The sequence below is a fragment of the Centrocercus urophasianus genome, unplaced genomic scaffold, assembly GCF_019232065.1.
Source record: "Centrocercus urophasianus isolate 14NV4802_14NV808 unplaced genomic scaffold, USGS_Curo_1.0 seq_10, whole genome shotgun sequence".
Lineage (NCBI taxonomy): Eukaryota > Metazoa > Chordata > Aves > Galliformes > Phasianidae > Centrocercus > Centrocercus urophasianus.
Window position 1 is genome coordinate 8,928,608 of NW_024884142.1, and position 24,838 is coordinate 8,953,445.

At 40.5% G+C, this 24,838-nt stretch overlaps 1 protein-coding gene across 1 annotated transcript in view; it reads left to right on the forward strand.

Moving 5' to 3' along the window:
* MBOAT2 (membrane bound O-acyltransferase domain containing 2) overlaps nt 1-24,838 on the forward strand; it is a 90,588-nt gene that overhangs the window by 4,484 nt on the left and 61,266 nt on the right. Inside the window, exons 2-3 of the mRNA XM_042813428.1 lie at nt 9,854-9,999; nt 12,490-12,567. Of these exons, the coding sequence (XP_042669362.1) occupies nt 9,854-9,999; nt 12,490-12,567 (224 nt within the window). The remainder of the gene's footprint in view (nt 1-9,853; nt 10,000-12,489; nt 12,568-24,838) is intronic.

Genomic DNA, 24,838 nt, shown 5'->3' on the forward strand with positions numbered 1-24,838 from the left:
GATTCTGTGATTCTGTGATTCTGTGATTCTGTGATTCTGTGATTCTGACTTTGGATGCTTTGGAGATGAGCTCCTGCTGGAGTTTGGGTAGAAGACCAGGCATGGAAGTTATTTTGCTTAGCAGCCCGGTTGCCTGCAGGAAGCATTTGGACACATCTCATAGCTCTATGGTATTCTGGGAAGTTTTGGGCATTAGCAGTGCTGTAGTCTGCCTTGTTTTCTGCCCAGGCAACCTGACACAGCCTCCTGAGGACTGAAATGCTTGAATCTAATGAAAGCCTTTTTGTTTAAATATAGAGGAGAAATTAAAATGCTTGTGTAAATGTCCAGAACATAGATGCCTAGTCTTGTCTTAGAATTATTTAACTATATATATTCAAGGGAGGTTCTAGTTGGATCTTAGGAAACATTTCTTCTCCAAAATAGTGGTCAGTCATTGGCACAGGCTGCCCAGGGAGGTGGTGGAGTCACCGTCCATGGAGATGTTCATGAACCATGGAGATGTGGCACTGAGGGACGCGGTCAGTGGGCACGGTGGGGATGGGCTGGGGTTGAGCTAGATGATCTTAGTGGTCTTTTCCAACCTTACTGAGCCTATGATTAAAAAATGGAAAGTGGTAAAGAGCATCCAAGCTTTATTCTGTTAGTGACTTTCGCTGATGTAACCCAGGAAATGTATGAGTAATAGAAGTGAGTAAAAGTGGTACTGATGGGTGTGTGAAATGCAAACGTTGAAGTAAGGGAGTGGTAGGACGAGGGCTTTGTGCCCCTCCTTTGCCCTGTGCTTCCCGTATCTGCTGCTAGCAGTCAGAAAAATGAAGGGTGGGTGGTGGTGTGATTTCCACTGGCAATGGATGGAGGCAATGAGTGATCAGAAGCAGCAAGAGGTGCTGTGTTCTGCATTCTGTGTGCCATTCCCTTTAAATGGATGTTTCAGATATTTCACCTTTCCTAGTGCGAGAGTGGTAGGCACTCTGCTTTCTTCTCTTCCACTCTTTTAAAGGAAAGTTCAGGAATATGCCATCAAATAGCTCTGGTCTCTTTGCAGTTGCACTTTTCCTGGAATCCAGTGTTTGAGGCAACACCTGCACACTGTGCTCTGGGTGATGCTGGTTGGAGTTGCACTGTGTGAAATGTGTAGAGAAGGATGAAATTGCTGGGAGAAGAGGAAAAGAAAAAAAATTGGCAGGAGACAGTGACTGCCTTGAAGGAAGGAGTGGGAGCTGACAGAAATGGAGAGAAGGCAGCAGACGCCGATTGCAGTGCAGGGAAAGATGAATTGTCTCTTAAGTTCAGGGAAGACTTAGTGCAGAAAATGAGGATGTCTCTGTTTATTTCAGGTTTATGAACACTGTTGCGGAGACATGAAGGATACAGCTACTTAGATTTTTTTAATTCATATGGAGGAGATGGTGGATTTTCCCTTTGATACAGCCTCGATCACTTTCATAGTAGGGATTTCTCCAGGTTTTTGTGAAGTAATGGGAAACCTGAAAGATAATTACAGCCCAGGATTTCTCCAGCGAGCAGCTGAAATGAACATGCTTTACCTGAGCAGTCTGGAGTTACTGCTTTGCTTTGCCCGATTTTTTTCCTCATCCTTAGGCAATTCATTTAGCTGCTGTAAGAAAGAGTGCTTACTGACTGGTGCACGAGTCACTCCTGCATCCAGGGTGCCGTTCAGGAAGTGCTGCAAAAGCACCATGTCCTAGGATGCTGAGAAGAAATGCTTAAGTGCCCAGAGAACAGGTTAATAAAGCAAAAGCATTAAGGCACGCTAAGGATGACAAGAGTAACTTGTTTTGCAGAATGAATAGCTGCTACTGTGCTGCTTTGTTTGTTTTTGAAGAGCTGCTGTTGTAAATCAGCTGTACTGCAGCTATACAGCTCTTCTTCCTCGGAGGGCTGTGGTGGGCACAGTGCTGCTTTCAAAGAGTTCTGGAAAATGCTCACGTGTAATTCACCAGCCTCAGTACTTGCTTCTTTTTAACACCTGTGTATCTTTTTTGGCCTGATGAAGATCTGTGCTGCAGCCTTAATTATGACATGTTTAGGAACAGGGATGAGATTTAGTAAGCATGGTGACTGTGAGTTCACAGTTGGACTAGATGATCTTTAGCCTTTTCCAACACTTAGGATTCTATGTCTTTATCAAGCTGCTTATTTTGACTTGTGCACTTCTCATGAGTAAAGGTTCCCCTGCTTTTTTCTTGTTTTCCAAAGGGAGTTCAGGCTGTGGGGTTTCATTTTCTTTTGGAAGATAGGAAGATTTCACACAGCCAGGTGGAATCCTGTTTGCCTAATGCATGCATCTTTCCAGTGCCACTTTTAAGGGGTGTGCTCGTGCAGTTCTTCACTATGAATATTTCACTTGATGCTACTTTCCAAGGTGAAGAAGTACATGTCAACATCAGGCATTGTTTTTTTGTATTTTGCATTCCCTGTTGCGAATAGAGCAGCTGGGCTATTTCTATTTATCTACTTCTTTTAAATGATCATTGTAATGATATTTTCAACAGCCAAGCCATGTTTGCAAAGGAGCCACACCTCTGCCTTCTACCCTGGAATAAGATATCCAAAGCGGAAGATGCTGCTTCGGACTGGCTGTAACAGTGCAGTGTTACTGCAGTGCATGGGGTTTGGGTGTTTCTATTTATGTCTCATTCAAGTGGCCTGAGCTGAAGAAGGTGCTCGTGTTTTGCAGCCTGTTAGGTTGTGTAACTGCAGTTGGTATCTTCCGTACTGGTAGTGCTTCCTCTATAGGTAATTGCTATTCTTTCTGACCTGCCTTCTGCTGGGGTGATACTCTTGATTTTTACTTCCTCCTGTCTATCATTTAACAAGGAACCCACAACTCCCTGGGCAGCTGTGCCAGGGCCTCACTGTCCTCTGACTAAAGAATTTCCTCTAAACTTCTAATCTAACTCTCCTCTCTTTTAGTTTAAAACTTCTCCCTTCGTCCTGTCACTGTCTTCGCGTGTAAAATGCCAGTCCCCTTCCTGTTTATAAAGAGGCTCCCTTCAAGTGCTGGAAGGCTGCACTGGGGTCTCCACGAAGCCTTCTCTTCTCAGGCTGAACAAGTCCAACTCTCTCAGCCTTTCTTCATGGGAGTGATGCTCCAGGCCTCTGACTTCCTGCAAATAGAAATGATGGAGAAACCAGTGAGATCCTGTCCTTTTCCCCTTTTTCCTTCTGCAAAGGAGCTGACCTTAATGTTTTAGTGATGGGTGGAGAATGTTTGTTTTACTTGCTGAGTAAAGGGACTGCTGCTGTTCCTGGATTTCTGCAAGCTTTATAAACAAGGGTTACTGTTGAAGTGGGATTTCAGTTTCCATTTCTCGTATACCAGAGTATAATAGTAGAGCAGAGGTTGAGAGTACATGTTTATGGTTATAACTGGGAAGAATACTCCCAAATATGTTGGTTGTTTTTTCAAAGGGCTAGAAAAGTGAGTTACAACAAAACTCAGTGTATGCTCTAGATAATTATTACTCGAAGTATTACATAGGTTGCTCTAAAACTAATACCTTGTATTTATTTCCATGGAACCTAAAGAGAGCACTAACACTACTTGACAGAAGAAATTCTCAGCTACAGAGCATTATTTTTCATCATAGCCACCACCATTGGCTCTGCATTTTTGCCAATGATGAACAAGAACCTGCATGTTGTGTTCATAAAATCTGCATGGGCATCCAGAATGGGGCTTGTCTTTCACATTGCTGTCACCACTGCTGAAATGCACCACCTACCCCTCAGTGTGCTCACATCCACTGTTTGATCTCCATAAGCATTCACAAATGCCAATGGGTGCCATTTTTTTCTGTATGGAGGCATTCAGTGACACACCTTTGCTTTATAGACACTTCCATGTCAGACACCATTGTGTCAGAGTGCCTCTCTGCTGCCATCTGTCACAGCAATGAGTAATGGAATGTTGATGGGAAGGTTCAACCTCTACTGCTATACTACTGATGTCTACTTCTGATGTTGTGGGCCAACATAATAAAGTATTACTTTTGGAACAGCCTTTGTAAATAAAAGTTTGCCATTCAGATGCACATCTGACTACCTTGTGTGTTGCTTATACTCCAGAGGCAGAGCAGAGATCAAGGTTAATAATGTTGTGCATGCATGTGTGATAAAAAGCCACATTTTGGATAGCTCAGTAGCTGAATGGGTCTTTGTTTGGAACCACAGTTTGTCAACAGAATCCTGGACTGTTGTTTTGATGCTGTAAACACTTGCGCCATTTTAGACTGAGTTCTGCAATCTTTAACTGGCCAAACCAAGTTTTGCTCATCAGAAGCAGCATCTTAGGCTATCTTTCACATAGGGATGATATGGGGAGGGAGGGAGAGGGAAATGAGACCACCACCAAAAATACCTAGGCTTTAGCACAGTTTCCACCTTTGGAGCAAACTTGCTTCTTAGATTTTGGCTACTGCTGTGTACACGTAGATGTTCAAAGCTCAGTGCCTATTATCAGATAATGCTACACCCTTATGAGCTGAGCAGGAAGAATATTGTTCAGTTGCCTTCTTTCCACCCTTGAATGAGCTCTGGTTGTTTTCAGTGTAAAATGCATATGTTGTTCTCCAACGTGATTAAGAAATACAAGTTAAAAATTGAAAGCTGGTACAGGAAATAGAGATAGTGTTAACATTAGTCATGTCTGTCTCTGTTTTGGGCTTCAGTCAGCTTGGGAAAACAGCATTCAGAATCTAAGTGCTTAAAGCTGCTTCCTAAAGTTCATAAACAGATGAAGTATAATGGTGGCAAGCTTTCGCCAGTATTATAGAAGTTGGCTAACAGTGGGTAGAGCACAGTCTTAGAGCAAGTGGCTGCTCTTAGAGGAATTGTGCTTTAAGTATGGTCTGAAAATGGCTGACATTGGTAGTCTACAAACAGAGCAGCACAGTCTTTGTTACGAAGAACACAAAGTTAACATCTCCCACACTGGTACCACCTAAAATAATTGCTGCTGCTTCACGTACTTTTCCTCATATTCCTCATGGGATGAGGTTGAGATGGCAGGAGTGCTGATGAATTGAATCTTTGTCACGGAAGGTGACTGGTATTCTTTGAACCAAAAATGGACTTGAAAGCATCACCATAAGGTTTATGGCCTTTGAATTGAAAGAGGAACGCCCTGTCAGTTTGTGATGTTCTCTGAATGGAACGCTCAAGTATCCTTCAGCTTCATCCGATATCGATGACCTCTGGGATTCTTTCAGACCTTTCCCAAAGAATTGAAGTAAATTACTGGACACTTTGATTTTCATTCTTGCCATGGGATTATTTTTTTGATGGAGAAATTGATTGTTGCTTTCATATAATAATAGTTGTCACTTTTGGTTTCTTAGTGGTTTGGCAATAGGCAATTACAGGAGCGTCGTGATTGTTCTTTTTCTGCTGGATGGAGGTTAGAAATTGGACAGGAGAGCTGTGTGTACTGCTCTTTGGGTGCCGTAGGGAAGCATCAGCTCTCCTGTGTTGAAAGGAGCTTTTGGGGAACATGTGTAGATGTTTTCAAGTCTTCAGCCGATGGCTTTGGGGAAAGAGAAATGGCTGTGACTTAAGTGGCATGAAGAGCAGTATGGAAGGGGCAATGATATGGGACTTCTGGGTGTTACCGTCGTTAAAATCTTAATCGGTGCATAAAAATTGCACAGCAGTGTATTAAAAACGAGTTTGAGAGAAATGGTCTCCTATATTTCATTCTAATGTGAACTTCTAATAAACTATTAATACTTTTTAGATGCTGCCTATGTCAAAGATGGGCCGTTTGTAGCAGTTCAAATTGTTGTAGCTAAAACTCTGAAACTGAAAATCCTGAGCAGTTGATAACCTTGTTCTTCTTTTCCTTATATAAGGAATAGATTCCTCAAATGCTTTTCTTGAGAAACGGAATGTTTTTACAAATGCAGCTCACAAATTGTATTTAAACATCTAAAAATCTAGAATCAATGTTTTTTAAAGAAGTTTTGTTACAGGCTTTCTATTGACATTTGCACAGTGCATGCAAGTGGGAAATTTGACATGTAGATTAATGCGTTTTACAGCTCAATGAGTTTACTAGAACAGCTGAGTTCAAATAGCCCAAGCATGGAAACTGGTTTGTACTCATGTGGCACTGTCACGTTTGGCACAAAAGGCGCAGGGAAGCTGTGCTGTACCACTGCTCTTGCACCAAAACAGCAGATTGAACTTGAAAATTGCAAGGATACGTGTAGCAAGTTTTGAAATACCTTAATATTTCTAAGAGGGATTTGATAGGCGTCTATGTCAGTAGTTACTGGATGATCATTGCTGATCATTTGTGCCATCATTGTAAGTCGTTGGTTTTTTCAGTTCTTCCATGTGCACACAGCAGCAGTAATGGAAAGTTATATGGGGAGTATAGGGGTTACAGTCCCTATAAGCTCAGCTTATATGGTCTGTAACATGAGGAGGTCAAAAACTCTATTTTTCTTTCATAGATACACTGAATTACAACGCCTTCGGGTGAAACTTCCTGTTCCACACATTGGATCAGGTATATATATATATATTTTTTTTTTTACCCCTAAGACTTTAACTTCTAATGGATCCAACTTTTTATTCCTCCATAAAACCTGAGCTGCTTGTAAGAGTGGCTTTTATGACTGAAGGGAGACAACTAGAGTTGGGTTTGTGGAATGAATCATGCTGCCTTCATGGTGTTGTCTTTGTTCCTTGCGGGCGTTCTGTTCCAGTCTAACCAATTCATGAGGTGTTTAAAAGTTGTATTCTGCCCGTACTCAGAACGTTGTAAGGGTTTGATGTAAGCTTTCAGGAGGTACCCAAGTCTATCACTCCCAGATGTTGAGGTTACCGTATGTGATATTTGCCAGCTGAATAGCTGCTTGGCTGTGCACGTGTTTTCTGTGTAAGCTTGCACAGTGATGGTATCCAGCCCTGCCCTCTGAGTGACTGTTTCATTTGCCTTCTGGCAAGAGGGTTCACTTTCATGCTGTATTTCAAGGCAAGCTGTATGTCTGAGATGGTCGTGCAGCTCAGGGCAGAGCTCTTGCTAGCTGAGGCCAAGTGAAGACGGTGATTGAGAAAAGGCTGAATGTTGAATTTTGCTTTGTTTGCATCAAGTCCTGTGGTGCAATAGGAGTGTATCTGTAGGATGTTGTTGCTAATGAAGATCCATCACTGATGCTGTGATGATTTTAGGAAATTCTGCTGCTGAGGTCTAGTCCACAGGCCAGATGTCCCATTTCCTTTGGAACGTATCTTCTGGTCCAGTTCAGGTTAAATTACAATATGTATGTATCTGATTTGTGTGGACGCTGCTGTATCATGCATGCCAAAGCATCTTTAAGTGAGGATGCTTGGGAGGCAGCTTTCAGCAGCCCGCCTGCCTGCCCTGCAGCGTGGTATAAATGCTGGAATTGGAGGTGAGCAGGATGGGCTTTGGAAGCCTAGAGTCTCTCTTTACTTCCTGTAGGACCAGCAGGGGGTTAATCTTATTTCCATGTGAAATGAGTTGATACTTTTGATAGCTGGAGTGGCAGGAATCTGTGCTTTGGGCTGAAGCAATAACTGGTAATTGCAAACAGGTGAGCATTGAGTTTGTCGTAGAAATGCCATGTTTTGTTTCTTTTTAAAACGTAAGCAATCAGATATTCTAAGTGTCTATGAAGTGAATGGTTAGCCTGCAATAGTATATGTTTAAACATCAGGAGGAGCATCAGGTGAGGATTGTCTGACTGTGATACAGCCCAGCAATGGTCACAACTTCTCTTCATGTGATCTCCTTTCCTCATTCAGAATACGGGTCCTCCTGCTTTGCTGTTTTTCACATCTGTATCTGCCACAGAGTTCTAGTGATCTAGAGAAATAACGTAATGAAAATGTCATCGTGATGACTTTAGGTTTTGCTTGTGTTCTGAGCTGCTTTGGGCCTTATTTATAGGAATGCTGAATATTCATAAGAGCAGCTGAAGCTGTATTTTCAAAGCACAGCTCCAATTGAAGTTCTGTTGAAAGTACTGACTGAAAAGCCAGGCACTATCTATTGGAAATTAGGCAGCTGAAATTAGTGGGCATTTAGTTTACACTTTGAACTTTCATTATCTTGTATATTCTTCCCATGCTGTGGTCAGATCTGCATAAACATGCCTGTGGGGAAATGTAAGGTTTTGTATTTGGTGTAGATGCAGATGGTAAGTATTTAATGGCTTGGAGGATACAGGCAAAAACTGGGCAACTGTCCATGTGCAGAATGAAGCAGAAATCCAGCTGGGGAGAACAGAGGAGCATTACCAGGAGGAGGTATATGTAAAGGCTAAATGGGAGATGGTTTTCAACTCTTAACTTGTGTGTATTTTGCTTTTGTAAATATGTATTTAAAGCTTTGGGGGCACCTGGTATAATACAAGGCTGTAAAAACCATCGGTGCTTTCTAAGCCATATTTCTGTGCCTTGTGAGGCAGATATTAGGGGTGGACGGGTAGGGTTAGGAGCTGGCCCCGAGGTGCTGTGTGAATGTTGTGGTGGTGTCTTTTGTGCATCCCAGTGCGCGTCCATCTGTGCATTTTTGGGAAGAGCAGTTTAAAAGCACTCCCTGCTAACTGTGGAGTCACTTGTGAGCAAGGATTTCAGAACAGGCTTGCGTTGCTTAGGTCATTTGTTTGTGAATTTCAAAGACTGTAACCTGACATCCTTAGATTTCTGTACATTTTTGTGTCAGTTGGGATTATTCCATGTCCCTAAACCTACAAGCTTATCCTGAGTTGTAAAGCTCAGGGTCTGCTGTTTAGCTTGTCCGCTCCTGTAGAAACAGTGGTACGGGTTGGAGATGCCGAGCATTTCTCCCCTTGCCATGGCAACCATAGGAGCCAGACCTCGTTGCCTTTTTTCTCCCAGTCCTTGCCACCTTGCTTTCAGAGGTAACCTCTTCTCTCACTTCCCATCCCAGTCTGCCTGGGGTGTGAGTTCTTGGGGTCGCAAACAGATACAGTGCACATAATGCCATTTCCATCAGAACATAGTTAATTACTTGGGCTTTTTTATTTTTCTTCCCCTCTGTATATTTGATCAGTTTGTTTTTTTCAGTGGCTCATTAAATCCAACTGTTTCGTATGGAACTTTTCCACAGAACCCAGAAACTCATCCTGACTTATAAATCTTCTTTTTCATTTGCATCAGTGCGTATAATGGAGAAAAAACAGGTCAAGTTATGCCCTGGAAGAATATCCCCTCATTCATTTAGGATTTTTCAGTTACTGCTAAAAGCATAATGTAAATGTGGGAGTAAGCAAATGGATGGCCAAGCATAAGTGACAGTTGAGTTTAGGGAACCTGCTCTGTTAAGAAGAGCAGCACTGTGCCCACAGCTGCTTTCCCTGTTAGCACTTAATGCTTGTGTAACTCGCTGGTGCAGAAGGGTTTGGAGTAGTACAGTAGAAGGGGAATTATTCCTTGCAAATGGGAAACCTACGGGTGGTTGAGAAGATGAGTTCTGTAGGTTGTGGTTGCAGGTTGTCCCAAGTTCCACTCCAGTAATTAAGTTTAAAAAAAAAAACAACCAAACCCACATCTTCACATTACTGAGAAGTGTAAATGTGCCTGTGAGAGAAGAGTGGTTTGGTGTACAGAACTTGTTTGATATGTGCCCAGATTGCCTCTATAGCTTTGAAGAATCCTTTCTATGTGGCTGCTGGTGGGAGCCCTGCTTTGTGCTTGGTGGAGCTCTGAAGTTGATGTGCTGTGAGAAGAGCTGTGGGAGAGCCCAAAGTTCTGCCAGTTGCAAACTGTTTATAGTTTGTCAGCTAGTTTTAATACACAAGTGTGAGAATTGTTCTTTTTCTTTTTTATGCAGGTCAACTTCGTAGTGTGCCAACTGTTTGCCTTGCTTGCGGCTATTTGGTTTCGAACATACCTTCATTCAAGCAAAACTAGCCCATTTATAAGACATGTTGTTGCAACCCTCTTGGGCCTTTATCTTGCACTTTTTTGTTTTGGATGGTAAGTTGCACTTAATTTCACTTCTAAAGGATTCATTAATTTTTCATGCCTTGTTTGCAGAAAGCAATGCTTTCGTGTGAAGAACATTACCTGTGTTTTTTAGCTGCTGCAAATGTACAGCGAGTGCCTTAACTTTTCTGAAGTGCAGAAGTTTTGAAAGAGCTTCCATTTGTGAGCTAATAGCTAACACTCTCTTGTAGTTTTGGGAAGACTGAGCAGGTGCAGCTTAAATGTGCTTGGAAGGTCTTCTCTTGGGACACTGTGCAGATGTGGTGAGAGCATTTCTCCTCAACATTATCTGCATGCACTAACTCTCCAGGTCCTCTTCTGAGTATTGAATATCATCTGACTTGTTACAGGAAGAGTACACTGCAGAGCTGATGATGTTCCCAAGTAGTATCAAGCCCCTGAAAAGGAGTTGTTCTTGGTTTGAGGGTTTGGGGTACATTCATGTATATTTCTTTTTGTTTTATAGAAGGAGTTTTGTTTAAAAACTTAAATTTTCTCTGATTGCTGCTTTCTCATCTTGATCTTTGCAGAGCATACGAAGACAGAATAGTAGGGCTAATAAAGGGAATGCATTTAGTTGAGTGTTTTTTCTTTTTTCTTCAAAAATTGAAATGGCTCTCATCTTCCCAAGCTGAATTAAGAGCCAGTTCAGTTCAGTGCACTGCAAGCAAACTGCTTTTTCAATTTTGAGTATATAGGGGGCTTAGATTTACACTGATTGTAAGGAATTAATCCCTTCCTCAAGCTGGAGTGTGGGTGCAGATGGGAAGATGCATACAGCACGTGCACACTGTGTGTCTGTGCACAGCGTGTATAAATAAATCTTGGATTCTAAGCCACAGATTTGGTCTCTACTTTGGCACCTTATGGAGGCTGTCCAACATTATTTGATAGTATTATTTCTAAATTTAGGAAACATCAAACTTTTACTCTTTGGATTTACACGTGCAATTTACTTATATATGTAACTAACTCCCATGCATTTATTCAACTTTTGGCCCTGGTATTTTGCTTTGAGCAATCTGCTGTCAAAGACTTGAGGTCCTAGCTGCAAACAAGGAGAATGATACAGCAGATGTGTGTGGTTTTGGTGAGAGCTGTGTAAGCTTCAGAAGCACATTTTGTGTCTGCATTGCTTTGAAAGCAGAAATCATTAAGTGTAGTTTTAATGACAAGTGTAACCAAACCAACAGCACGGAAGGCCTCAAATACCTCTTGTTTATAACTAAAACTCACTGTTCTGTACAGTATTTAGATGCATCTCATATGATTGATCTCATATTAAAATAAAAATTAAAAAATTGCTGCTGTTAATGAGATTTGTACTGAAAGAAATATATTTTCAGGAACTGTAATCTTGACACACTATCCATGTCAATCTGAGCTTCTTCAGGCTTTATTGCAGTGTATCCCTCCATCTGTTTAAAAAGCAACCTTCCTGACGTGATGTTTTCATGTCTTTGTTATGTGGTGTTGCTTATATGTGGTTGATCAAAAAAGAAAAAGTGAATATGTTTTTAATGGGCATTTGTACGTGATAAATGGGCATTTGAATTTTAGGTAGCCGTAACTTCAACAAGGGTAGCTATTAGTGAAGCATGGCAGCAAGTACAGATTGGATCTTCCATTGGAAGTTATTTTTCAAGGTCAATCAGTATCCAAGTGAATTTGTTTCTATGAGATCATCATGTTTAGTCTTCTCGCAGGTCCCTTGCTCAGTAGCTTTTAAGGTATCACATAATGAATGAATGAGGAGTGAAATTATGCAGTTGCTGACAAGCTGGGAAAAAAAAAAGCAGATCGGGAGAACAGAACAGGAGCTACTTTGAGGCTGCTTTTCATGGGGGAAAATCCCAAACTAGATCAATGTATCTCTTGAGTGCATGTCAATGTTACTGAGCACCAAGCTGAAGGTGTGAATCAAGTTTGATTAAGGACGAAATGCTGTTTCCCATCCCTAGTTAGCTATTGACCACGTGGGGCAAGCAGGCTGGCTGGGCACATCTGCTGTACTTACTGCCTGGGAAAAGAAAATCTTCCCTCATACTGATATTGTGCTTACTGAAATATGGTTGGCCTTATCTGAGATCTGTTGTTGCAGATAAGTGAAGGGGCAGATATATGGGAACTAAGCCACAAAACATTCATTTTATTTACTCATGAAATAATGCTGGATGAAAGTATTGTAAGGCCTGATAATTAAGATTATCAACACTTTATATTCTTGTTCACTAGCTTGAGAATTCTAGTTAACTCTGTAGTCTTTGCTCATTATTACTGTCTGTGCTGTGCTAAAGGGGGAAGCTACTGGGAGAAGAGAGGGCTGCTGCAAACCTAATAGAATGCATTCTAAGTTTTTGGTAAGAAGTGATGGAGTTAGAACTAGAGAAGCCTCCTCAAATTAACATTAAGTAAATAAATAATGTAGTTGATTGTCATTAATGAAAATGCCTTGAGTGATTATTTTTGTTTTCCTCCTAGGTATGCCTTACATTTTGTTATACAAAGTGGAATTTCCTACTATCTCATGATCATTATAGGAGTGGAAAACATGCACAAGTAAGTTTTTATTCTAAAGCATAATAGTAGAAAAATTAAAGAATGCTACTGTTGTGCTTCCTTGTAGCTGTGCATTTGTGCTGCTTTTAGTTGTAGTGGAATGCCCAGATCTTTCAGTATTTGATTTCTGCTAACTGTGAGGGTTTTTTTCCAGCAGAGAAAATGGTTTATCGGGTATTTTTGCCTCCTTTTTGAATGTCTGAAGCTTGTTATAATTGGCAATATCCCCACTGAGACTGGGGATAACAATATTCTCAGCATTCTGTTTTTGTTTTTTTTTTTTTTGCCATTATTAAGTAATGTTAGGTTTCTCAAAAAAATAAGATAATGATACAAATGTATTTTGATAACATCTGTTGCTAGTAGAAGGAAGACGTCTGTCTGAGGAGATATGTCAGTCTGTGAGATATATATTAAGGTACTGTTTGCCATGCTCTTTCTTTTGTAGAAAAAGCACAGAGCAACTGCTGTCTTAGACAAAAATACCATCATAAAATTAAATATGTAGGGCATGATTTGAGGTTTGCTTGAGCACACGATTAGATTAGCAGTATCTGAAGCCATGCAGAACATAGCTTGTTTTTCTTTTTTAAATTATTCTTGAAACCAGGAAACACATGTCTCTTATTACTGTATGCATATGTTTTAATATTCCACTAGGCCAGAGTTCAGGACCAAGTCAGGTTCCCGCACTGTTAATTCCTGCATAAACGCTCAGAACAGCAAATCTGTGCTTGAACAGGTTCCTGATGTGAATGAAGCTGTCAGGAAAGATGCTGGTAAAAGAATCAAAAAGGAGAACTGCTTTACACAGGAAGCCAGGGTGACCTTCATGATGCTGTTTGTTATAACGCTCTGCTCCGTTATACTGTTACTGAACAGAATTTTATTCTGTCTCTGGTTGTGAACCATGTTAGGCTCTTGTTTTCAGGATTGCCTGCAATGGCTGACCTAATCAAACAACTATGGAGGTGAGAACTTTGGTTGTTTGGATGGGCAGTTTGCTCCCTAATTGGGAGGTTGCTTTGGTAAGAAGTTGTTTTGAAACAACAGGTTCATCTTGATTTCTCTTTGGAAATGCAAAGAGGAGGCACTGCATAGGTATATCTGGGTCTTCATCATAACAGATTCTACAGACTTCTCGTGAAAAGAAATCTCGTGGTTATTTACTTCACTGGCAGTGAGGCAGGTGGGAATGCACACATTTCATGTTCCTGTGTTGGAATGTGGGAACTGACAAGCTCTGGGTTCTTCTGGCTCATTTTAGCTGGTGCAAGTCTGAGGCTTCATCTGCTGAAATGACTGCTGTGCTATGTGCAACTGTGTGTGTTCTCTTAGCACGGTTGCTCCTCACCTGAGAAGGTAAAACTCAGATTTGACTGCTGGGCTTATGTTGCTCTATCATGGTATGAACTGGGATGCCATTGGATGAAACCAGAAAGCTGCTCTTTCAATGAAGGAAAAAAAAAATAACAAATGTAACAAACACTCATTCTTCAAAGTTGACTAGAAAAACAAGCCTTATTAGTAAAGCAGTGTTTTTATTTCAAGTAACTATTCCACGGGTTTATTTTACTAGCTGTATTTTAATGCTATTTAAGGACTTTGGTTCAAATGAAAGCTTGTGCTGCATAGCTATGGAGTATGGCATGAAGGCTGCAATGAACAGTAAGTTTAGAAAATGCACTTGTAATATAAGGCTGGTGAGAGCATTAGAATATCTTTAAAGATAGTTGTTGAAACTCAACCTGAATAGAGTTAGTCTGGTGTCTAGTAGTTTTTGTAAGTCAATTCATAGTTGCTCCTTTTAGGTCATTTCTGCTGATACAGCAGTATGAATAGAAAATCTGAGCATCTGGCAGCCTGGAAGCACAGTAGTTCTGCTGCTAGCTATTCTCTGGCAGCAGCAGAATAATACTCTGTAGCTTCCTGTATTCAAAAACCATATTGAGGTTCATACTGCTGAATAAATAAGAGCAGGGCCAGGAAGCAAGCATGAGTGTCAGACTACGGTCTGTACCTGTTTGGGGCAGTTTTGGCCTCCACCAGTTAACATGAGGGTAATGCTTGGATGCTGTCTGGGAAGCTCCAAGAGCTGTTCCTAAGAGGTGACAAAAAAGACTGTATAAGATCATCTCTTTCAGTTCTCACAGTACCCCTGGAAGAGTAGAGTCTCTCGGCGTCTCTATATGTCAGTACCTTTTACAGAAGGATTACACCCTGTAGTCCTGATGTTCTGCTGTGAAAACAGTACTTTTCACATGACACCCTGGTTCTCCAGCCCTGAGGCCAGGTGGTGTGGCCCTGCCCATGTCCTACTGGTAGGTATGTATATATACTTACCAGTATACCTATATCAGAGTACTTCTGTATGCCTGCATTGTTTTGTGTTCCACTTCAGCGGTGGTAGAAGAGCCCACTGCCTGGCAGTCCCATTTAAGAAGTTACCTGCGCTGTTCATATGCTGGTTAAACGCAGATACCACAGAACACCAAGTACTTACATAGGATGGAAATATGGATTCAAGTGATTTTGGATTGAAAAAACACTTGCATATTATGCAAACTATTCTTCTGTGATAATCACAGCGTGGCTCAGGTGGGCAGGAACCTCTGGATCCATATAGCACAGCCCTTGCTCTAGCAGGGTGCCCAGCACCACATCCTGGCAACTGTTGGAAATCTCCAAGAAGGAGACCCTACAGCTTCTGGGCAACCTGTGCCAGGGCTATATCCAACTTGCATCCAAATTCATTCACTGAAGTTGATTTTGCTCTTCTCCTGCCTGTCATCCTACAGATGAGTTTATGAATTGGGATGTCATTCTTTGTAACAGTACCTCATTCTCTCCAGCCTCTCTAAAATGTGTTTTGACAAATTTAGACTACTTACCAGCTCAGCTGCTATATATTGGGCATACTGACATCCTTACCAAGGAGCAAGTTTTGATGAACTTCTGTGTTTTGTAGAACAAACTTTCAGGTCTGGTGCTGACAGTCTTCCAGACCTCTCTCATTTTCCTCATGTACTTCCTTTGGTTCCTTGAAGTCCTGCTGTTCTGCCAAGTTTCTACCTTTGCTATCTTCCTAAGGTGTCTGAACTCTCTGCAGCTATTGCTTTTAAATGTTAGTCTTGGCAATGCATGTTGTGTTAAAGATGAAAGCCTCACTTCAATAATAGGAGAGGGAGAGATGTGGAAGAAAAACTCCATGCAAAAAGGAAAAATTGGACTTGCCAAGAAGAAAGCAAATCTTATCTTTGTATTTTACAACTTTCAGGGAAAAGTTAATTACTGGAAGACCGGTTATCTGAGATGTGAATTAACTAAAAGCAACTTTCTTTAATACATAAGTCTTATTTCAATGATGGTGTTTAAGTAAAAATGGAGTGGTGAACAGAGTTTCCTGAAAAGAATTTGAGGTTATATATTTGTGGTGCTTTTCTGGCTCGGTAGTAAAAATGAAAGATGTTTAACAAGTTCTCAACTGCAGTACATTTGTATTTGATAACTGATGTGGTGCTATTTTTTTTTTTTTTCTTAGAAATCCTCCTTATCCTTCTGTGTGCTTTTTGTTTTTTTAACTGCTGCTTTCCTTACAAGACAGATCTCCAAATACCAGAGAGTTTTTCCAGTTGGCTACTGTTGGCTAGTAGCTATGCAAGCAAATTGTGCACAGGTGACTTACTGACAAGCTTTTTAAGGCTTCCAGGCAACATTCTCTTTTGACATAATTGTTCATTTTGGGGTTGGTAAATAATGTCCCTCTGCCTGTGTGGAAAGGAAAGTCAATGACAGGGCTTGCAGTTGCTTCACTGAAGTCAGTAGTTTTCTCAGTGACCTCACTGATAAGGCTCAAGTTCCAGCTGTGACAGTGTAGAAAGTAAATCTGCTCATTTAAAACCAGCTCTTTTGAACCTCATAAATCCACTAACGTTAAGCTACGCAAAGGCATGCTATTGGTGTCTAGTGTTACCAAGCAATAGGTGTGCTATTGGTATCTAATATGTTCTGCCTTACACTTTAGGTTATAGGATGATTGTTTTATTGTTCCAGAAGTCCAGAATTGAACTACAGTAACTTATGAGGTTATTTCTGGATTTAGGGGGGGGAAAAATCACTTAGCTATTTTCTGGCATATTGAAGTTGTAAAAAGAAAGCTGGGATAACTATTAGAGGTAAGTATTTAATGAGCTTGGAGAGCTCATAGAGTTGATTTTTTGATAGATTCTCATAATTTTGTCAAGTCTGTAGGTTTTAGGCACCTTACTGATTATTACATGGAGTATTTCTTGCATCTTTTATGAAATACCTTCGTTTCCCATCACAATTAGGTGTAATACTTTCTCTTTGGATGATTTTTTTTAAAGATCTAATATCTTTCTCCTTTGATCAGTTAATGAGGCTGTGGTGGCTTCTCTTCCTAGGTTTCATCCTAGATTTCACCTGACTTCATAGGTGAAGTGTCTGCCAAATACCATGTAGAAATTGATCAAGTAGTTGCTGCTAGCATTTTGAACTCCTAATATTTTGCTAAAGATTCAATTTTTAAACAGTGTGGTGAAGGGATTGCCAATACAGTCCATAATCACCAGAGGAAGGCAAGCAAGTAAGCTTAATGTTAAGGACTTGCAGAAATTCAGCTTCTTAATGTGGAAGCTATGATGGAGAAAAGCAAGGAGGGTCTTTTCAAAGGTTTCTCACATAAAGAGTTTATTTTTTAATCTACTTCAACAAAATGTTCATCTAAATTAATTTGCTCATCATGTTAATTGAGGCATTTCATTAAACACCTGACTCACAAATTCTGCTGCATGTCATGATTAGCTGATAGACACATTGGACTTAAGGTTACCCTGCAACTTAAATTGCTGTCAAAACTGTTACCTATTTTTAAAAGTGATGGTTTCAGTGAAATACAAAATGGATCGAGTAAATTGCTCTCACACTCATCCTGTGAGCGAGGGGGAAGATTTATTGTAAGTGTCTTTCTTGTATCTTCAGAAATAAGAGAATTCATAAGCTTAAGTGATTTTTTTGAAAGTGGATTTTGAGCTGTTTTTATTTCTTTTTGAGCTTTTGTCTCTTCCAAAGGCCCTTAATCAAGACAAATGTAGGGCTCTTTGTTCCTGTCTCCTTTTGATTTGATCACAAGTGCTGTAGAGTCTATGAAGAACATATGTGATGTGGATAAAGAAGAAATTTTTTATCTCCAAAAGAGGATCTGATGCAGCCTCTAAAATTAGTCATCAAATCTACAGACTGAAATAACAATATCTAATAACTGTAAAGAAATGCTATCACATTCTAGAGATAATTTTTAGCAAAGCTAGGGTTGGAAGCCTGCCAGTCTAATTACATTTCTTAGAAGACACAAGGACGTCCAGAGAACTGTAAGTAAGCTGTCAGGCATCACTTCTCAGTTACAAATTTGTAATTTATTTGTGGGATTTGAATAGAGATGTCTGCTACATGGGTGGCTCCCACAGGGCAGCGGCCGTAGTGTGGAGAATACCTGACTCTGAATTTGAAGTAGTACAGAATCACAGAATTGTAGGGGTTGGAAGGGACCTCCAGAGATCATCGAGTCCAACCCCCCTGCCAAAGCAGGTTCCCTACAGCAGGTCGCACAGGTCGACATCCAGGCAGGTCTTGAACATCTCCAGAGAAGGAGACTCCACCACCTCCCTGGGCAGCCTGTTCCAGTGCTCCGTCACCTCACTGTAAAGAAGTTCTTGTGCACATTTGTGCAGAACTTCCTATGCTGCAGTTTCCAGCTGTTTCCCCTTGTCCTGTCTCCACTCACCACTGAAAAGAGTCCAGCCTCGCCATTCTGCCCCCCACACCTTAGATATCTGTAGACCTGGATCAGGTCCCCTCTCAGTCTTCTTTTCTCAAGGCTGAACAGACCCAGTTCACTCAGCCTTTCCTCATAGTAGAGATGCTCCAGGCCCTTCACCATCTTTGTGGCCCTCCGCTGGACTCTTTCCAAGAGATCTCTTTCCAAGAGATTAGCAGTCACAAATTGTTCTGCATACACAAAAAAGTCCTATGTATCTGTTCCCACAGTCAGTGCAAGTAAGGTAAATTTATTTGAAATATATAAACCAGTTGAGAGCTGAAAAATCAGAAGTGTGTTGTTATCATCCAGCCAAGGATAAACTGAAGATGAGAGGAGATCCCATCTCCAGCTTCTGTGGCCTTAAATACCAAGGTGCCTTATTAGATGTATGGTAAAGGCAAAACAAACAAAAAAACCCAAGCAAACAAACAAACAAAAAACCCAACCTGTTAATATTCCATAATTACAAAATGCATATTTTATTTAAAAGCAATTTAAAAGTCATTTTTTGTCGAAGAGAATCAAATATATCCTAAAAAGTATCAACTCCTACAACACACATAGCAAGTTCATTTTTGCCTATTAGGAATAACTACCAAGCCCAGTGAACGACTGTATTTGGGAGCATATATTAATAGTTAAGAGCAAATAATAATCAGTTTTTCTGTTCAGAAGTGATATATATTTTCCCAAAGAGAAGGGATTATGCCCTGTAAGAGAAGATCAGTGGCCATTATATGCAACTGTCTAAGCATGAGCAATGCCATGGGTAATGCAAATCTTAAGGAATGGACTTGCAGTACTTGAAGGGAGCTCACAAGCAGGAGGGGGAGGGCAGTGTGTGACTTTTTACGTGGTCTGACAGTGATAGGCTTTAAACTAAGAGAGGGGGGATTTAGGCTAGGTGTGAGAATGGCATTTTTCGCTCAGAGGGCAGTGAGGCCCTGGCACTGCTGCCCAGAGAGGAGATAAAAATGTAGGGTGGTTTTTAGAAAATATTACAGAAAATGAGTTAATGGCACTGAATGCAAGATTCCTGTTTTCCTTTAGCTGGGATCTCTTGTTTGCAGTCAGAAGTACTAAAATGCTTGTATGCAGAAGCATGCTAACTGAGAGGTGAGGCATGTGTTTCTGAATAGCAAAATATATGGTCTAGCTGCTTGATTGCCTTCCTAATTGTATGGAGTCTTTGAGACTGCTTGTACAATGCCAGATTAATTTGTTTGCAGAAAAGAAACTAGTGTTTACTTCTGCAGCAGTGTAGCTTAACTCTGTACGTGCTCGAAAGGTAAAATGGTTAAAATGGAACTGTTGCAGGTAGCTGAAAGTTATTTGAAATAGGTATCACATTTTTGTCAGTTCTAACACCTTTGAGAAATCTTTGTCCTTAAGTGCTGAATGCATGTTTATGTGGTTATATTGCATGTCCTGTGTGAATGTGTTAGCCCTGCTCAAGAGCTCTGCACAGTATTCCTGTATCCTTCTGGCTCTACCTTGGTTAATGTGTGGGCTAAGGATGAAGATGGGGCATATCCTGTTGCTCTTTGAAGTGTACTAGCTGCCTCCTGCATGTTCTTTTCTACCTCAAATTACTCATCAAAATAACTAAAACCTAAAAGCTAACGTATCACAAATTTAAAAGCAAACAAAACAGAATCAAACAACAACAGCAAAAGCCTAAGAAAGTAACAACAACAACAAAAAAACCCCACTATCCCTGTTTACTTTTGTGGAGCTTGAAAATTGTGGCTACTGGTACTCCTAAGTTCTGTTTGTTTCTGTAGGGGTTTTGATTGATTTTATTGATCTTTGTAATTTCTTGTGTCTCCTCTATTCTGCTGCCTACCTGCAGATCAAAATTCTGTGTTCTGAGGAGTGCGAATGAAAACAACAGGCAGCAATTCCCTGTATGCTGAAGATCTGGCCATTCCAAAAATAGCTGTGTAAATAGATGGCTGCCTTCAGTGGCTCGAAAAGCGCACACTTGTCGAAGCGAATAGCTGTGATGGAATTTCCTAGGAATCCTTGTGAAGCTCTTTTGAAAGCATTTGTTTTAAATAGCTCCTGCAAGTTCATCCACTTCAATAATTTCCTGTAACTCTCCTGGCGGTGTTTTGATAAGACTTAATGAGTGACTTAAAACATTAAAGGAGTAACAGCTTGATTTAACATCCTTCTTAAAGCTGAAATGTTTGAATGGAAAGGCCTTTACTGATGATATTTTTGTAATTACAAATGGAGTGAAGATTGGAACTGGGATTTTGTTACCTTTTAAAATGTTTGTAAATTTTGAATTATTTTTAAACAATGAAACACATTTATTTATTCTTCCCTGATATGTGTACATAGGGAGGAAGAAGGAAAGACAAAAAATCGTAGTCTGAAGCTTTGCAAACCTTGGTGTGGCATTTGTTGCTGAACAGCAGAACAAAAATGCACTATTTCTCAAGTTTGTAGTTGTATTGCATTCAGGCCTTCAATTTCCCCGATACTAAAGAGATGTTCTAAAGTTCCAAAGCAGCTGCAACAAATTCTGGTTGTGTACTTTGTCCTTCCAGGGAGAAATGTCTAAATTAGCACATTTTACTTTTTCCCACCTTCTTATTTATTTCTGACTTTGGTTGCTGATGTCCTTCAAGTAAAGGAGTTCTCAGAACAGGCATGATGATGATATTGCTGATATATAAAACCTCCATCATCACACTTGACAAAAACTTGGGCAAAAAAAAATTCTGGACTTTGATTTTGAGAAGTAGCTTTGGATTGAGCGTTGAGGTTTAATTGAAAGAGTCCTCTTGTTTCCTTAAACTGAATTGATGAACACATATATTTTTTTTTCACTCAATGTACTTGATTTCTATAAGCAGAGAGGACAATCTTGGAAGGAAATAGTAATGCAAAGTGGCAAGGTGCATTAGGAATCTGCTGGGACTGAATAGTTATTGCTTTCTGGCTTGCATAGATATATTTTTTCAAACTTCATACCCAAAGTGAGGGTGAGCTCAATCAATTAATCAAGCAAAAGAAAACTGATAGCAAGAGTGAAGGCATGTTTTCTGGGCAGCATATTTGTTTGATAATCCTTGAAAGTTGTTGCATTTATATAAATACTTCTTCAAGGCACATTACTCTGCCTGTCATGCTGCCAAGCAAATTGACTGCTAGCAAATGAGCTCTGAGTCATGGTATCACTGCTGCATGGTTTATTACCTCAACAAACTATTGATGTCAAATAAATTGGGCTCCCTACAAAATGAAGTGGCAGAATAAATTGTACCTAGAAAAGTTCAGTGAAAGCTGTGCTCATCTTCAGCTTCTGGCAAAGACTGCAGCTAATAGGAGTTGATTAAAAATTCTGGTTGTATGACATCAACTGAATTGAACCAGTTGTGGGTATGATAGAGAGGGATTATATGCAAGTATTCTTCATGTTACAGTCATTTATTTCATTTCAGCATGCTTTTTAAATATTTCATTCTTTGAATTGTCTTTTCTTTGGGGCAAACTGCACTTGAGTAATGATGACAAGCTCAGCAAACAACCATTTCATTGTCCTCAATGGCATTGTTGACTGTAAATTATGCAAGTCCATTTTGAATGCAGAATTGGAAGTGGTGGTGTATGAAGTGCCTGATTTGGAGCAAAAAGATGATTGAAGAAGTGGAGGAAGTTGGCCCATTTTGATACAGATGCGTATTATTCAAATAACAAATTTCCTTTAAGGGAAGCTGGACGTAAATAAAAAGGACTGGTATTTACAAAATACAAACATCTTCATTTTAAAATCCAATGTCATTAAAAAGGTTAAATGTCTTTATTGGAGGTCAGATGAGACTAAAGTCATAGCATAGCTGAGGCTGGAAGCATTTTCTAGTCTAGCCCCCATGCTCAAAACAGGAACAACTAGAGCAAGCTGTTCTATGAAACTGAAACCTTCCTTAATATGCACATGATCCTGGATTGTTGTCATAAGCATGCCAGCCATTTCCTTTTGGTGTCTTGCTTCAATGTCTGTTATAGCTTAACATTTATTTGAGATGACTTCATGCAGAATAATTTCTTTATCTGATCTAGACTAACTACACAAGCTTTATTTTTATTCCTTAATTTCCCTTCACCACATGGGTGCCGAGCATGGTCAACTTTCCTTGAAGTTGCACAGATTTAACATTGTCAGCTGAAGCATGGTGGGGCCCTTTCAATTGAAATGAAACAAGTAACTGAGACAATTATTTTGGTACAAGGAGACCATGTTAGGGCACAAGTAGTAATCTGTTTTCTCGTCTTCCTTTTTGAGGGGAATAAAAATAAATAATAAAAAGAGGATGGGGGAGAAACTCAAAACAATGACTTCACCGACAAAATATAGAAACAAGTAGAATCCAGGCTGGATAACTTAGAAATATCAGAGGGAATATTTGATATTTCAAGTTTGTTTCAATTTTCAAATCATTTTCAGTTGTATTAGAAGACAAATGTGTTTTCAGTATTCAACAAGAAATTTCTTCTATGCCATGAAAGGGTATGTAAGGGATTTACTCATGCTGGCTTCAGTGTGGTTGAATTGCCTTGAGATCTTAATGGGGTAATGTGCAAAGAAGTTGTGTTTCCTTGCAAATAGATTGGCATAGTTCTTATGTAGGATGCTTACAGTTCTGACAGTGGATTTCAAATTGCTGTTTAATCAATAAAATGCAACTTCCAAAGACAAGTTGTAAAATACATAAGTTGTAAATGACTGTCTGATTCCTATCTTAACTCTCACCTGTGAGAAAGTGAAATGGAGCTCACCACGTCCTGCTTCCTGTCAAATTTTGGCTGTGGTACTAAAGCAGTTTTTCTCTATATCAGTGTCTTGTAAAAAGATGCGTGTACCTTGAACAATATAGCACAGTGTTCATCTTCAGTGCTGGAGATGAAATGTGAAATACTTAATATAGACAAGTGCTAAGTAGTTTGCAGTCATTACTAATCACAGGCACAACAGGAACTGTGAAGTCAGTAGGCTTGTGAAAGGAGACTGGGTATTTCAGTGCATGATTACTTAGAGTGAATAATGTAATTTATTAATAGATTGTCTCACATGGAAATGCACGATGCATACACGTAATGCATAATTTTAAACAACAGCCATGAGCTGACTGTCTTTTTCTTGGCATTCTGTCCTTTCTGGGAGTGCCTGTCATGTTTAAGTCCACTATTTTGGAAAGTCTGTAGTAAGTCTAGGACTTAACAGTTTATCAGGAGTTCCCTTCTCCTTCCTTCCACCATGGTATCCATATCTGATGCCACACTTCATGTATGTTATGTCGAATTACTGTCTTCTGGCTTTGAGTCCTCATTTATGTTTGGTTTGTTTTTTTTTTTTTTAATTATTGCTTGTGTGAAGAGCTTTTAGCTTCAAGGCAACTCGCAGTCTTTGAAATGTGAGGTGTGAATGAGATGGTGTGAGTATCGAGTACCAGTAAGATTCTCCTGTATTTCTTATAATCACAGAATGGCCTGGGTTGAAAAGGACCACAATGTTTCAACCTCCTGCTATGTGCAGGGTCACCAACCACCAGACCAGGCTGCCCAGAGCCGCTTCCAGCCTGGCCTTGAATGCCTCCAGGGATGGGGCATCCACAGCCTCCTTGGGCAACCTGTTCCAGTGCATCACCACCCTCTGTGTGAAAAACTTCTTCCTAACATCTAACCTAAACCTCCCCTGTCTTAATTTAAAACCATTCCCCCTTGTCCTGTCATTATCCACCCTCGTAAACAGCCGTTCCCCCTCCTGTTTGTTACACTTTCAAGTACTGGAAGGCCACAATGAGGTCTCCCTGGAGCCTTCTCTTCTACAAGCTAAACAAGCCCAGTTACCTTTCCTCATAGGAGAGGTGCTCCAGCCCTCTGATCGTCTTAGTGGCCCTCCTTTGGACCCACTCTAAGAGCTCCACGTCCTTCCTGTACTTGGGGCCTCAGGCCTGGATGCAGTGCTGCAGATGGGGCCTCACAAGAGCTGAGTAGAGGGGTACAATCACCTCCCTCTCCCTGCTGGCCACCCCTTTGTTAATGCAGCCCAGAACACAGTTGGCCTTCTGGGCTGCCAGCGCACACTGCTGGCTCATGTCCAGTTTCTCATCTACCCAGACCCCCAAGTCCTTCTCCGCAGGGCAGCTCTCAAGGAGCTCTTCCCCAGGTTTGTATAAATACCTGGGATTGCCCCAATTCAAGTGCAGCACTCTGCACTTGACTTTGTTGAAGTTATGAGTTTGAGCTGACTTCTGTGTATCTTGTAGAGTAAATGTATTTTGTCGCATCAAGAAAATGAACTTCTTTGTTGATGGTTTTTTCTCACTGACCAGCAGTGCTTGCAGTGTGTCCAACAGTAAAGAAAGAAAAAGAAGGATCCTAGTTCTTTCTGTGTGTTCATGCTGCTCTGGAAATTTG